General features: G+C 41.4%; 1 protein-coding gene across 15 annotated transcripts in view; it reads right to left on the bottom strand.

Moving 5' to 3' along the window:
* Nucleotides 1-16189, bottom strand: part of PHLDB2 (pleckstrin homology like domain family B member 2) — a 105619-nt gene that overhangs the window by 12342 nt on the left and 77088 nt on the right. For 11 of the 15 annotated variants that reach the window (XM_078065877.1, XM_078065871.1, XM_078065922.1 and 8 more), the window contains 3 exons: nt 15481-15580; nt 9465-9500; nt 7434-7641 (listed from right to left, as the gene is read on the bottom strand). In XM_078065877.1, the coding sequence (XP_077922003.1) occupies nt 7434-7641; nt 9465-9500; nt 15481-15580 (344 nt within the window). The remainder of the gene's footprint in view (nt 1-7433; nt 7642-9464; nt 9501-15480; nt 15581-16189) is intronic. The other 4 variants (XM_078065883.1, XM_078065898.1, XM_078065909.1 and 1 more) reach the window with 1 other exon arrangement.

Below are 16189 nucleotides of genomic sequence, written 5' to 3'. Positions count from 1 at the left end.
ACCTTCCTTTCAATTTTGCTGTGAACCTAAAACAGCTCTAAAAAATTGTCTTTTAGAAAAAAAAAATATCAGTATTTCCTGCCCTATTACAAAGTGCATCCATCCAGGAAAGGGACAGCCTTAGGACTGTTGTCTCCTTGGAAGCTTAACTAATCCTTATACTTTGCAGGGTTACTTTGGGCCAATTTTTAGCCAGGTGTGTTCTCCTGCTAAAGAGAGAACAGTTCATTTCCATGAACTGTTGGGGGAGGTAAAAAAGGGTAAGTTCTGTTCTCTTCAACCAGTAAGAATTAAAGAAAAAAATCTTTAATTTTTTTGCAGGAATTCCTCTTTATTGAGAACAGTCAAAGTCATAGATGTTAAGCGGCACACTTCGTCAGCTCAACTGAGAAAGCCAAAGACAAACATCAGGCCCTATAATCGCACAGTATGGTGTTTATAATCGAGAGTGTTGTCTGTGACATCAGGTATATATGGCTTATGCTTCCTAATGATTTGGAAATAAATAATTTGATTTCACTAAGTCTCAGGTCTTAAAAACTCATGAATTAAAAAAAAAAAAAGCACCCACCGATAGTCTACCCCCATCTGTCCTTCAGTTCTTTCTAGAACATACTCCTTTTTCATTTAGTTTGTGCCTGAGCATTGTTAGCTACAGAAAACTTACTGTATCCATTCCTTCATTGTTTGGATAACATTGTTAGAATGTTGATACTTAAGTTGAATCAAAATCTATCTTCCTATAGCTTCTATTCACTGGCCTAAGTATGACCTTGAGCTGCATGAAACCTATCCGGATGAACTGGTTGGAAATAACTTGATTAGAAACAAATATTTTCAGTCCATGGTTTTTCATATATCTGTAATTTGGGCACATCCTGGGGGCAAGTTTTCAAATAGTTATCTGTCTTTAAATATTTCTGTTCATTTTTTAGAATTTTTCAGGGTGTTTTCCATTTATTTTATAATATTTATAGTTTATTTTCTGCCAATTATATTCAATTTGCTTATTTGGCAATACTTCCATAAATATCTTAACTTTTGCTCCAAAGGAACTCAATTTTTCTGAAAACATTTGATAGAAAATACATTTTAACATTTACCACCTTGTGTCTTCATAACCTGTAGGCACCTAAAGTCACCTACTTTTTTGAGCTACATTTTATAAACTTTTAAAGTTATGTTGGTTATTTTGTTTAAAAAAATAATTTGTACCCACGGACACCTACTTGTTCTCTATAGCCCCACTTTTGCTATTTTTGATTTTAATATTTCCTTGACACATAAACCACTTTTATTTAGCAAAACTCCCGCTGCTCTGTGATACTCTGTCACCGCCATTTTTACTTTTTTGTCCCATCAGGGTTGCACCTACACTGAAAAGCAAAGGCTGCTGCAATGGGAATGTAGAGAAAAGTCTACGCTTGTCATACCATGGCATCCATGGCAGACGTCGATGTCAGCAAGTGAAATGCTGAGCACCTGCCATGCAAAAGCAGAGTCTGAAGTCCCTGAAGATAAGCTTGATAATGCATTCCCTAGAGCACAACCCTCATCTTTGCTTTCTCAAGCGCATCCAGATTATAAGAGGAGTCGTGTTTCTTTTCTAACTTCTGACCTTCTTCAAAAGGCAGGCATACATTTCTGATCTTGCATGTGATTGCTGTAAGGATGCTGGTGATACTGAGTCATTGGGCCATTAACGATATAAAGATGACTAGTTTTGGTGACTTTTCCTACTTGGTCATGTTCTGCTATTTTGTCAACTGAAGATTTCTTTGTGCATTTGACCAACTTTGGTAAAAACCATATTCATAAAGAAAAACAAAACTTCTAGCAAGGGTAAAGGAATCCAAATAACAGATTTAAGGTTTTTAGGACTTTTAGAATATTCACTTCATTGGGGGGCCTGGGTGGCTCAGCCGTTAAGCGTCTGCCTTCCGCTCGGGTCATGATCCCAGGGTCCTGGGATCGAGCCTCGCATCGGGCTCCCTGCTCCGCGGGAAGCCTGCTTCTCCCTCTCCCACTCCCCCGCTTGTGTTCCCTCTCTCGCTGTGTTTTTGTCAAATAAATAAAATCTTTAGAAAAAAAAAAAAGAATATTCACTTCATAGGCAAAGGCAAAAACAGAAAAAAATTAAAAAAGAAAAGCAAAGAACAATGGCATACAAGAAATAAGTAAGCAAAGCAAAACAGAACAAAACTAACTGGAGCAAAACAAAATTCTCCAGAAAGACACAGAAAACTTTTCCAAGACGGCCATCAGTGCACCAGTATTGCCATTAAATGGAGCCAGGGGGCGCCTGGGTGGCTCAGCCCGTTAAGCAGCTGCCTTTGGCCTGGGTTGTGATCCCAGCGTCCTGGGATTGAGTCCCGCATCCAGGATCACTGTTCAGCAGGGAGTCTGCTTCTCCCTCTCCCTCTGCCCCTACTTCTGCTCCTTCTCTCTCTCTCAAATAAATAAATAAAATCTTAAAAAAAAAAAAATGAAGAGCCAGTATCCCAGAATATTTATTTTCAATTAATCTTCTCAAGTATTTTTTCAGCTTCAGCAAATTATTACTCCTCATGAAATGTCTAGCCCTTCTCTGTTCAGTAGCTCCTTGAATATTACAAGAACACAACAAGCCCTCCGACCCTTCCTAACGGTTTTTCACATGGTTTCATACACCTGGTCCCTTTGACAGTTGGCTGCCCCCCGCCCCCCATCACTTTGGTTTTTTGTATCTCTTCTGAAAGAACTCCCTAGAATAAAATGCAGACACTGAGTGTTGACTATCTAGGGTAAAAAGCAGAATACAAACCTTTGCCTAAAATGAAGAAATCTGAAGCATCCGAAATTCAGATGAAAGCATCCCTTAGACTCAAGTTCAGCCACAGATTGCCCTCAACTCCATGCCCAGTCTTGCTCCCCGCCCCACATGCACACTGCTGGCATTTAAGCAATAATGAAGGATCAAGTTCCCCCAACATTTTCTCCAAGTATGAGCACAAGGTCAGGGCTTGGTAAATTAGTAATAGCAATTGTGATAATAACATATCATTGTAGGCAGTATGCAGAACACTACACGGTCTAGGCCAAATCAGTAATTTCAGCAGAAGAGAGGTTTTATGCAGAATTGACTCTCAGCTGCTGTTTTCTATGACCCAAAGCCTGTTTTCTTAGCTTTTTGTTTGGTTAGGGTGTAAGTAATGATGCTGAAAAAGCAAACATATTGTCTGACTCAAGTAACTTTCTGGTGGACACAAAAATGATGTTTCAACAAAAAGCGAAGGGCCAATGTACCCACAGCTCTGAGTAATTCTAAAATTCTACAAATGGCTTCTTGTGACATAATAAACCACAAGATTAAGTTTCTGTCACTAGAATTTCAGCATGGAATTACCTCTTTAATACACATATCATTTCAGGGTATTTTAATACATAGCTTTAAAAAATCTCACAAAGAGAAAATGTTTTAGTCCTTTCTCTCTTTCTACCCAACTTCAAAAAGTTCTCATTAAGGATGTGTTGTCATAATATACATTCCAAACATTAGTTTCTTATTACCCATTTGCCTAACGTTTATCATAGTATTTTCCATCATAATAGTAGATACAAGCTTACCTTAGGGTAGCATGAGTTTTTTAAAGTAGATGGTGGTACAGAAGCAAAATGTTTGTTCCCTCTCTCTCCCTTATATACTAAGCCTTTTACAGGTATCTTCTACTTTGGTTTCAATGCTTTTTGACATTTAGAGGATCGGACAGCACAATGACATAAATACTACTGGTAATTTCTGACCATGGTGATTGGTTATCTGTGATGGTTAGTGCCCTGGGTCAGGTCTGCGTGAACTAAGGATACACAATGATCGTGCTCATGTCTAACTACCTGCCAGGAATGCCCCACAGGGACGCTGTCTTCTTCATTCGGAGTATTGACTGGGATCATTCTCATTCTCTACGTCTGGAAACCATTTTAAGAAAAAGCAACCGGGCGAACAAATGAAAATAAGTTCAATTCTTGCCCTGCCACTGTGCTTAAGTGTCCAGATCTGAACTTGTAATGCTTGGTGATTAGAATCGAAGTGGATCCTTTCTGAGTAATTTCCTGTGCCCGCTCTACACACCTGCGGTTCACCACCACTAAATATGAGAGGTGGGGAGGGGTCATCTGGAGGGAGGAAGATTTACTTTCAACTTTTGGAGGGTGGACGAGGCAGGGAGTGGAAAAATGCCAAGACAGGCAAATGCTTAGAGTGTATTTCTTTACTAAAGACTGCTCAAAAATAGATAAACAGGGCGCCTGGGTGGCTCAGTCAGCTAAGCGTCTGACTCTTGGTTTTGGCTCAGGTCATGATCTCACGGTCGTGGGATCGAGCCCCACGTTGGGCTTGGCGCTCAGTGTGGCGTCTGCTTAAGATTCTTTCACCCTCTCCTTCTGCCCCTTCCCTGCTCTCTCTCTCTCTCAAATAAATAAATAAAAATCTTAAAAAAATAGATAAATAAGACGTCAAGCTATCAAGAGTTCACCACAGAAATATTGGTATAAAATGTTCACAATTATTTGGGAAGAAGGGAGAATAGTCTGCTGTTTTCAAAATAATGACTAAGTACCAAGTGCCATCGAAGCATGGGTGTCCCTCCCACACTGGGAATCTGTGTTCTCGCTCTTAATGCCCATTTTTATTCCTCCTGTCACCATGCTATCATAGTTGCTGGGTGGCTGACTTTTGTTTGTGTCTTGTTATTCAGAAGCACCACATTTGATTAGTCAGTTTACCGTCATTTATGAATAACTGCTCAACATGCTAGGCTTTCTGTTCTGAGCACGTCAGCTGCTGGCACCTGCTGGCCCGGCTCGGACAAGCACTGGGCAGTGGACGTCACCAGAGAACCTTCAGTGCCAGACGGTTCGCTGCCCACTCCTTCCACATGCTCAAGGGTCTCCCCAACACAGTCATGTGAAGCTTTTAAAAAAGTGAGCTAGTGCACCTTTTAATATTGAATAACATGAAACACTAATCTTCTAACCTGACATAATAATGGCAACCCCCAAAAAGCTTTATTCTTTTTTTTAAGATTTATTTATTTTTGGGGGGGACAGGACCAAGGGAGAGAGAGAATCTCAAGCAGACTCCCCCGCCAAGGGCGGAGCTGATGCAGGGCTCGATCTCACGACCTGGAGATCATGATCTGAGCCAAAACCAGGAGTCGGAGACTTAACCGACTAAGCTTCCCAGGCGCCCCCAAAAGCCCTATTCTTTATCATTACATAATCTCCTCCTTCAATTTAGGTCATCCCCATGTGACAAGCAGCAATACAATTCTTACTGTTGCTTTAATATTTTTCCCCAGAGACTCTTCTCCCTCTCTGATAGGATATATCCAATAATATTAATATTTCACCCATTGATGCCAAAATGAAAATACACTGTATACTTCATTTACCACAGAATATAACATCTGTCTTCTTCTCCTTTTCCCCCACCCTTAAAATTTTCTGGCTATAATGTCTGGTTACAGTTGAGTCTCATATTCTTTTCATTTATGAAACATGAAATAACCCAAAGCTAAGTACATTTTGCTGATATTACTTTCCCTCTCTTGCTGTCATTCTCTTATTGTAGGTGAGGGGAGAGCAAATTATTCAAATCTTTGTAAAGAAATAAATTATATTTACAGGACGGTAATTTTCCATCAAAATGTTTTAAAATTCACCATTGTCTTATAGGCAAGAAACAACCCTTCCACTTCACTGATTAGCAAGTAAATCAGGACCAAGAGCATTCTGTGATCTGCCTCAGGGAGCATGATTGCCACCCAAAGAGCACACGCATTCCTGCTTCCAGCCTGTGGCTTCAGTCCAACAGAGGGAAGTTTGTTGATGACAATGATCCAACTAGACATTTGTGTTTGGGACACACAAGGGCTCAATTAACATTTACTGAATATTGGATGTTTCTTAGGTTGAAATCATAATGGTTCTCAGCCAATTAAAATAGGTCAAACAAAAATTAAAAAAATAACAAAATTGAAAATATGGCCATTTTACTATATCCTGAGGTATTTATTCAGCCAGCACTTACTGAATACCTACTATCTGCTAAGATCTCTGCTGGGTGTTGAAACCAAAAGATAATTAGCCATCCTCCTTGACATTGAGGAATTCACCAATTAATTACTGAAGAAAAAATTTTACACTGTCATGTGATCAGTGATATAATAGAAAAAAGAATCAAGTGCAATGGAAACACAGAAGAAAAAGGCCCTAAAGGAGAAATTTTCATGAGTTTCCAACCTAAGTTTAAGCCTGAAGGATGAGGAAAGTTTCTCCAGGCTCAGACGGGAGTAGGGGGATGGAGATGGTAAAGATATTTACAATGGCAGATACTACCGGTGCTCAGTAAGTATGGATTGAGTGAACACACAAATGGAAGGATAAATTGACTGTAGACAGTGTTGTGCTGGTAAATCAGCTCTCTGGAGGGAATTAAAAACCCTGATATATAGCAAATGTCGATTTATGTGGAGTATATATACTCCCACCATGGCCAATTTCAAACTACCAACATGACATCACTGATCACACGTAGGTGGAAATATGCACATTTGGCACTTGCCAGCTAGTATGAGCCAGCGCCAGCCCACTGTTGCCTCTAGAGCACTCTATAAGTATTTGTGGAATGAAGGACCCTATAAATGAATGGGTGAACAAACTACTTGATTCCAGGCCTGGGACGAATATGGTCAAAGGCACAGAGATTTGCATATTCATCACCCTCTCAATTAATAAGAAGCCCTGTGAGGCGTATCAGGAGGAGAGAGTGAATGGGGAGTTGGGATGGATCCAGAATGCAGGCTCTAGGGCATGACTTTACTCAAAGGGAAGTAGTTTTTGAAGGGGCAGAGTACCAGGACCAGATCTATATTTTAGATGTGCCTTTAGCTGTAATTCTGTAAGACCATCTTTGCTTGCCTCCAAGTATGAACACGAATGTGAATGGTTAAATCCTTACAAAAATTTTAATATGTGGAACAGCTCAAGCCTTGCTTTTAATGAAACAGAAATGTAAGAAATCCTTCAAAGTTCTTACTGTATTGTCGGAAATGATTTCTTTATTCAATCAAAAGGAGCCCTAATGAGGCTTGCAGTCAACCAACAGAGGCAAACGACTTTTGAAGCACAGTATACACGTGAATTCAAATGTAAAGAAACAGAGTAGAAGAGAAAAACGGATTATATGATGTCTGACTGGCTAAGTCACACAAAATACAAAGAAATTACTTTCAAAGGCTGCCATGACACTCAACCCTCTTCTGCACCATAGACTGTTTATGTCTCAGAAATTTGGGCTTGTACATATACATCCCTCCGAACTGATGACTTTACTTTTTGAAATCAGCAGGTGCTTTTCTACACTGGAAACCTTAACCACGAATACATCTTACCTAGAGATATTGTCAGGTGAGTAGGCGGAGATGCTGGTCTCCATGCTATCGGAGCTGTCTAGGCTCAACGTATCAAAGGCCTGGTCCTTATAGCTGTGATCGGGGTAATGGAAGCTGTTCAAGTAGACATTTGATTCAGATGCTGTGCGGTTGTAAAATTCAGAAGATTTCTGCCTTTGTCCTTCACTCATCTGTTGGTGATTATACCCTAAGGAAAGAGCCATAAATATGTTAGTATGCCTCATTTTCTAGTCTTAGATCTTCTGAGACTCAAACCAGCAACCCGAAACATCTGCCTATGAAACTTGGACCTTGGTCTAATTTGTTTTGAAGCCAAGAAGATCAAAGACACAGCATCATGCTCCATGCAAGCAAGAGTTTCAAAGAAGTGGTCTTAGGAGTGATCTTTTCACTCAGTGGATCATCTCACATTTTCCTTTGCCATTCCCACATCGCAGCGCAACTGAGAATATATCAGCACACACAAAAACAAAACAGGCAAAACCAAAACAAAACAAACACAATTAAAGGCCCTGTATCTTCTAAAAATAGCTGGGTTCAAGTGAAGCAAGATGGCTCCTGGTGGCAAGCAACAGCTGGGTCTTAGGGCAGTCACTTCTTCAACAGTATTCAAATTTAAGGAATACTTGATCTGGTCGTAAAACAGCAGGTGGACCACCTAGGTGTAGGATTTAAGGATCTTGTATCTCATATTATCACTAACACTTTTGATCTGGTAAAAATCCAAACTGTACATTTTTCTCATTCTTCTTTTTTTCAATTTTCCTTGCCCGCCAATTATTTAAAACATTCACAGTCAACAATCCTCCCAATGGGCGCACAGGCCTCCTAATTACCGTATACAGAGCTCTCTTCTTTTTCCACCTTAGCTGTCAGCCCTCAGCTAGTTGGTGGTAGCCAACCATATGAAAATGCAGAACTCACATGAATCGCAGCAAAAGTGCCATCAATAAGAGGCTTTTTCCTTACCCTGGTCCTTGGTCAGCTGGCCTCTTAGGTCATGGGCTTTACTTTGTGTTGTTGGATGGCTTGCTCGCTGGTGGCTGATTTGGGGCAACGCAAATCGAATTATTCTTCCTTTCAATTCTCTATTTGCCACACACGCAGGAAGCAGGAATCGTACTGATAAACCAGTTCCTCAACTCATTAAAAAGACGTTTCTCTAGCCAGCAGTAGGTTGCCATCCCTTTCTCCCTCATCAAATTCACTACCAGATCCATTAAGAGTTTACGACTGGACCATTTGAATTTTGCCTCTTTCCTTGCGCTCTCCCTATCTTTGATGAGGCTTTTAATTGGTAATGAAATGGTCAAAAAAGCAGCCAGAGGGTGAAAGGGGGGCAGCGATTCCAAACAGCTTCCTCAGCTGTCAGCTGAGCATTCACATTAAAACGCAGAAGCCACATCCATGAGGCTTTTTTAAAAAAAATTTTTAAATTTTATTATGTTATGTTAGTCACCATACAATAATACATCATTAGTTTTTGATGTGGTGATCCATGATTCATTGTTTTCATAAATACCCAGTGCTCCACGCAGTACGTGCCCTCCTTAATACCCATCACCGGGCTAACCCATCCCTCCACCCCCCCGGCCCATCTAAAACCCTGTTTGTTTCTCAGAGTCCATAGTCTCCATGAGGCTTTAACAAAGCATCGGAAACCAAAAGTTTCTGTAAAATGATTTTAGTTCCACAGGGAGTTTGCATGCCAAATTATTTGGAGTCGTTTTAAATATCAAAGTGCAAATATGTTAGTTCAGATGAGGGCATTTCTGGGGAAATCAGTTTCCTTAATATAAGCTGTAATTATAAATTACAAATACACACGTAAGAGCCACATATCGCTTAGCTAAGGGAAGATGCAACACAAAAGAGCACACCACGACACTTTCGATAGAAGGCCATTAATCGTAGTGATTAACACAGAGAGCATTAAGTGAAGCCAATACATTCATAAGCGTGGAGCTTGTGCCTTTAAAAAAAAAAAAAAATCATTACTCAGATATTTACCTTTGATACTTGAACTTTTGGAATTACTAATTGCTCCTTTTAAATCGTTTCCAGTTATTATGAAAAGGAGAGGGCCAAAAGAAAAAGAAAAAAACAACAATACCAGAAATTATTTGAAAAAGTCACACATGAATCTTTCCTTATGCTTTCAAAAAAACCTATTGGCAAAGAAATCTTCCACACTGGCACCAACTACGTGGAAGACACTTCCTAGTGTTAGTATGAAACCAAATCCCTAAAAGAGCCACGTAATTTAAAACATACGAGAATTATCTCCTTGGCACTGACATGAGGAAAGGCGAATCCCTATAATGCCACTAACACCTTCTTGGAAAAGCAGAGAAGACGGTGGGTCCTGATCCTCAGATCTTCCACGATTTTTTTTCCCCCAAAAGTATGGCAGAATAAGAAAATGAACTTACAACCTTCAGGTGAAGTAGACAGGACACTAAAACGACTCAAAAATTTCAGATGTGGGCGCAAGGCCCAGCGGTGTGACTATGTGCTAAGGACTGTGAACATAAATCCCCCAGGTCACCCCATTATTCGTCGGAGTTCGGCTCTATGTCTGAGAGAACCTTCCACTACTCTGGCAGTAGGATGAGTGAGTACCTTAGATTTTCACGGCAATTTAAGTGAAAGAGCCTGCTGCTAATGAGCATATATTTCCCGGGGCAGGATTTTGGTTTCCTGTGGATCTAGGGTGAGTGGAAATATTCTACCTCATGGAGAAGCTCATTTCTCCCAACTGGCAACCCTTTACTAATCACAGTGAACTCAGTGGCCACCTGGCTTAGCCTCCTCCCTCCTGAACAACTTCAAAAAATTAAGTTATCTCTCCAATCACAAATAAAGGCCTGGACCCCTTCCCTGTGGTTCTGGAATTGTACCCGTGTGATTCCAAAGAGCTGGTTTTGGGACTCAGGCTCTGGCCTGCCTGTCCAAAGGTATAGAGACTTCTGATGGAGGAAACACCCCAGGACAGCAGCAGGACCAAACGAGGAGGGTACCCTGGTAGGAGGTCCAGGAAGAACTGCTCGTGCCGCTAGGTAACCCCGGAACAGGTGCCAGCTATCCCGGGGAGGGGGACGCAGGTGTCCTGAACACCACGGGATCCCCATTTATTTAATATGGGGATGTCATGAGCTAAAGAGCCACAGAATCAATTCATTTTCTCATCTATAAATTCCAGTTTCAGCAATGGCTAAATAAGGAAGTGGAATGCATCTACTGTCTGGGGTGAGGCAAAGTAAGTGCACTGGGAAAAACGAGACTTTCCTAATCCCTGAGACTACTCGTTTTTGTTGTTGTTGTTTTTAAATTATGTAGCAAGAATAACATCCAGCAGTGGGTCAGCAACTAGAAAGCAAAGAGGGCCTTGTAAATGCTCTACAGCCTTTCTATCCAGGCAGAAATAGCCGTTGGAGGGGAAGTTATAAGGTTTGTAAAGTGAGCGCTGACAGTATCTGAGGCTCGCCACTCAGCAGAGCACATGCAAGGAACCCAAACTAACTCAACTCTCATCACTGTCCGAGACAGCCAGTAGAGTGGACGAGCAAGGCCCATTTCTTATTCTTATTCATGCCTATCTATGAATTCTGGCTAGTTACACCTGAAAACTCCTTTGTGACGTAACCATGGTGCCATTGTGGAATATACAGTTTTGCCAATATCTTCCAAAATGTGTTTTGTTTCCCTCCTTTATTTATTTATTTATTTATTTATTTATTTATTTATTTATTTTAAGAGAGGGAGAGGGGGTGGGGCAGAGGGAGAGGGAGAGAATCTAAGCAGACTCCAAGCCCAGCGCAAGCCCAACATGGGGCTCGATCTCACAACCCTGGGATCATGACCTGAGCCGACATCAAGAGTCGGACGCTTAACCGACCGAGCCACCCAGGTGCCCCGTGTTGTATACTTGAAATGGTTAACTGGGCTTAATATAGAAAATGAGATGACTTAAAACTATAATCTGGGTTTAAGAGGCTAAAAGTAACAGTCTTTCTGACAAGTTAGCATATCATAGCTCACCTGCTGAGAAATTCATCCTTCCTAACCATAGTCCCCAGCCGAAGATGACGAATGAAGGAGGGGAGTGATGGAGAAAGGGAGAAAGAGACAAGATCAAAAAGGATGACAGGAGACCAGAAAAATATGCCATCATGGACAGTGTTAGTCACATCGCCAGATTAACAAGGCGAGATGGATGTTCCCATTTCTAGATTGCATCTGAGTTTATGGAGAGGAATTTGAGAAGTTAAAAAATAATAATAAGCTTATGATACATGCATACAGTTAGTCAACAACATTTGGAAAGAAACATCTTTCACACATATTCACCAGCCAGAAAACAGGGAGAATAAAAAGGAGCTCATAGCAATAAAACAGTTCTTTTTCCCAAGCAGACAGCAATAGATAGTTTTAAGAGCTAGGGTTTATAAAATGCCATTCAATTATTCAAAGCACAGTCCCCTCAAACTTTTTAACCAGTGTGTCCTCTGACACCCTGCATCTCTGCCACCTGGCCCCAGTACTAAGCATCTTATTTATTCAAGCCAGGCATGCAAACTGGTATTCACTCTGCACGAGGTCTGTCTTCTAAAATAGGCTTAACTGGAATAAATAAGTAGGAGCGTCCTAAATCCTCCCCTCCTCCCCTTTAGCCAGGCTTATTTATACCTGGCCTTTAGAAAGCAGAAACCTCCGGTTTTACACTTAGCCTATATACATGACCATGCCCACTCTTATCTTTATCTAGATTCTGAGTCTTGCAAAACAATGCTTCCCCAGCACTCTGGTTTCCTGCAGGGTCTGACCTTGTAATAAAAAAACAAAACAAAACAAAGGGGCTCCTACAGCTGCCTGTGAATGAACAGCAGCTGCACTCAGGATTGTGCTTCTAGCAAACGTGCAACAATTTTTCTCTCTTGTGTAAAAGGAATGATCCTTAGGCTAAAAATCCACTATTTTACAGTTTCAAATCCGATCATTTCTTAAAGATGACTTAACAATGACCTTTCACTATTTGCTGAAAACAAAAACACCACACGAGGAGGTTGTCATACCTTTCTTGGACTTTCCTGCATTTAACAGAAGACAAAAGGACAAAGATTTCATTCATTCTAGAATTTACAAAGGAACAGTTCACAAGTTGTACAAAAGCCAATAACCATTACAACTTTAAGAGCTGGGTTCCTGGGCTCTCTGCTTTAAACTCTGCTCTCAAAGATCTTTGTTGGCATGATTCACGTTGTCAGTTTTATGAAAACAGTGCTGATGGAAGGAAGGCTTATACTTACACCATTGTCCTTGATGTATCCATTATGAACAAGCAGCAAAAAAAACCAGTTCATTTAAGTTAATTGTGTAACTCCCCCCAGAATGATAAGATCTATTACATTTAAGTCAATGAAAATGTGTTGGGTCCAATTTTCTCAAAACCATGGAATTTTACTTGCATTTGCCATTTTAGTGACGCCAATACCGTGTTAGTGAAACAATTCTAAATGCAATAATGATTCATCCCTCCTGGTCTTTGTGGGCCACCTGTATGGGTTAGGAGAAAATCCTGCCAATTTTCTGGTCTATCATGGCTCTGAGAAGTGCAGTCCCTGGCCTCTCCCCCTCTGGCTTCACAAGACACATCATCTCTGCTTGGAACAACACACACAGGATGGTTCTCGATTTCCTCACGAGGTGCCTCATCAGCACCACAGGGAACTCTTTCAGAAGAACCCCACTTGAGAGCTGCAGCAGGAAAGAATGCAGCTGCAGTTTTCCCAGATACACAGAAGTGAAGTACATGGGTGAAGGACCAGAGCAGAAAGATAGCTCTAAGTCCATGGCTTTTGCAGAGTACATCCCTACTAGGACCTGACAGAATTGGCTCACATTTCCTCTAGGAACCTAGCATGGGGATTCCCATAGAAAAATAAAGATCAAACATCCTTTGGTTTCACCAGAATTCTCATAAGAATCCTCCTACATGATAATGTTAATAGCTCTTGAATTCGCAAATCTCTCCAGTTAGTATAAAGGTCTGGTTTTTCTTACTCTTTAAGAAAACACTTTTGACATAAAATGTGGTGTTGAGGCCAATCCAAGCTCTGATGTGTTCAGCCAGTGGGAAAAACTCATTTAAAAAGTCTATAAATATCACAGAAAAATGCTTTAACAGAAAATAGACTTGACCCACAAGTGAACAATGATAAATGAGAGCCCAAACATCAAGACTCATTTATGTTTATTATTTATAAATCATAAGAGATATTTTAACTTAAGAAATTATAGAAAAGAAAATAAAAGCGAAGTTCAATCAACTGTATTTGATTCACATGTTAACATTGTAAACCTCCCATGCATTATAAATCTTTCTTACGAATACTACAGCCTCTATGAACTCTTAAATAATCTCTGGTAATGATTCAAAAACCTCTTTCAAGTGATATATACATATATATATAAACATATACACATATACACATTTTATATATACCAAAATTCATGTATATATATATATATATATAAGTGTATTTTTTCTTTCTTTCTTTTTTTTTTTTTTCTTTTGGCGAGAAACCAGTGTTTATCCCCTGATACCACTGGCAGAAGGGCTGAGCAGTCAGAACTGAATTCTAGCCTGGCTGGAGGGAAGGGTTTCAATTCCACTAATGCATGGATGCATTTAGAGCCCAAATGCCCACCACTCCATTGGCATTCCCCTTTATATCCTGGGCATTCCCCCATCATGGCATGTACCACATTTCATTTAAATAATCTTGTTTTTAAAGATTTTATTTATTTATTTGAGATAGAGCAAAAGAAAGAGAGAGAGAGCTAGCACAAGGGGGGGGGGTGGGGGAGAGGGGCAGAGGGAGGGGGAGAAGCAGGCTTCCTGCTGAGCAGGGAGCCCAATGTGGGGCTCAATCTCAGGATCCTGGGATCATGACCTGAGCTGAAGGCAGACATTTAACGGACTGAGCCACTCAGGCGCCCCTTAAATCATCTATTATGTGTCTTTCTTCGTCACTAGAGTATAAGCGTGTCAGGGGTGAGGACTGTGTCATTCATTTGCATTCTTGGTCTCTAGCACCATGCCTGCTCAAAAGTTAGGGCCATAGAAACTATTGACCTAAATGACTGTTTTGACACAACTCTAATCCTCTCAACGAGAAGCTCATCTCTGGAACTGTATTATAGTAATTTCTCCCAGCCCCACAAGGACTATTCGATCCCATTATAAATGCAATGTACTATTAAAAAGAAATGAAAGATGCTGAGAATCCAAGTCTACCTGAAACCCAACAACCACATAGAAGAAAAGCTCAGACCACATGTAAAGCCCTAAGGGAATTCTGTCCTGGGCCACTAGTGTGTTAGCTCAATGACTCTTTAGCATATGTTTCAACAGAGTAGTCGTTCAGCCACAGACCAGGTAAGTGGCTTTGTTAAGTGCCCTGGTGACCTCTCCAGATCTCTGTGGTCTCTCTTTTCTTTCTACCCAATGGGAAGGTTAGTCATTCTTGAGGGGCCTTCCTGGTTTGGGAATTCTGTTGAATTTAGGAGACGCAGTGGGTATGTTTAAAAGGTGCCAGCCGTATGTAGAATAGAAAAAGTTACCTTAGTACAACAACAAGGAGATAGAGATCCTTCCCCGAAGAAGACTCCTTAAGAATAAAACTGAGGATCCTGGTTGTTCCCTCTCTAATGATCCTCACCCCTGTTCTTGCTCCCTCTCCTGGAGAAATTCTCATGCTTAACCACAGACATGATGTGTGATTTATTTTTTTTTTTAATTTTTTATTTTTAAAGATTTTATTTATATGACAGAGAGAGACACAGTGAGAGAGGGAACACAAGCAGGGGGAGTGGGAGAGGGAGAAGCAGGCTTCCCGCTGAGCAGGGAGCCCGGTGCGGGGCTTGATCCCAGAACCCTGGGATCATGACCTGAGCTGAAGGCAGATGCTTAACGACTGAGCCACCCAGGCGCCCCCGGATGTGTGATTTAGAAGGCACCTACCTCTGAGCACCCTCCGGGAGTCTGAGTCTTTGGTCACGGCTGCCAGCGAGTGAGGGAGGACACTGCCGCAGCTACTGCTCTGTCCCAGGGGCAGGTGAACCTGTGCGAACCGGGAGGAAATACTTCAGGCAAACTGCAGGCCTAACGGTCCTCCCGGACGGGGCCACATCCCCGTTGGCATAGGTCCAGGGTCAGCCCAGAGGGCAGGGAAGGTAGGAAGGAGGAACGAAGGCGTCCCGTAATTCACGCTACGTGGTGAAGGCCAGTCTCGGACCCTTCCCAGGAGCCCCACGGCAGGTTCAACGTCACCGTGCTCTCTCCAGTGGTAGCAGTTCCAAAAATGAAGACAGATGGGGAAACGCTGTCCCTTAGAGAACCACTCAAAGTTCTTCATGCGTAAGGAGCCGAGGGCAGATGCAGGGACAAGAATGCATGCACATCATGCACAAGGAAGAGAAGAGCTCTACTTGCTAGAAGTGTCCCAATGTCCCTCTCCCCCTGAACACTGGAGAAACCTATTCACTACCCCCTGAGGGTTAGCACTCTTTTAAAATAGAAAATCTTTAGTGTAAAATATACCTGGAACACCAGTTTATGAAATAGATTAAAACAAATTTACTCTGATTGAGGGCAAGGGAAGGGCCCCAAAGCCTGGCCCACTCAGAACCTCCTTCTCATCTGCCTCTCCCCCTCTTTCTGCAGTGACCAC

This window comes from Halichoerus grypus, chromosome 1 (assembly GCF_964656455.1).
Source record: "Halichoerus grypus chromosome 1, mHalGry1.hap1.1, whole genome shotgun sequence".
In the NCBI taxonomy this organism is placed as follows: Eukaryota; Metazoa; Chordata; class Mammalia; order Carnivora; family Phocidae; genus Halichoerus; species Halichoerus grypus.
The sequence above is the reverse complement of the archived record's forward strand: the minus strand, read 5'-3'. Positions and strand labels throughout refer to the sequence as shown.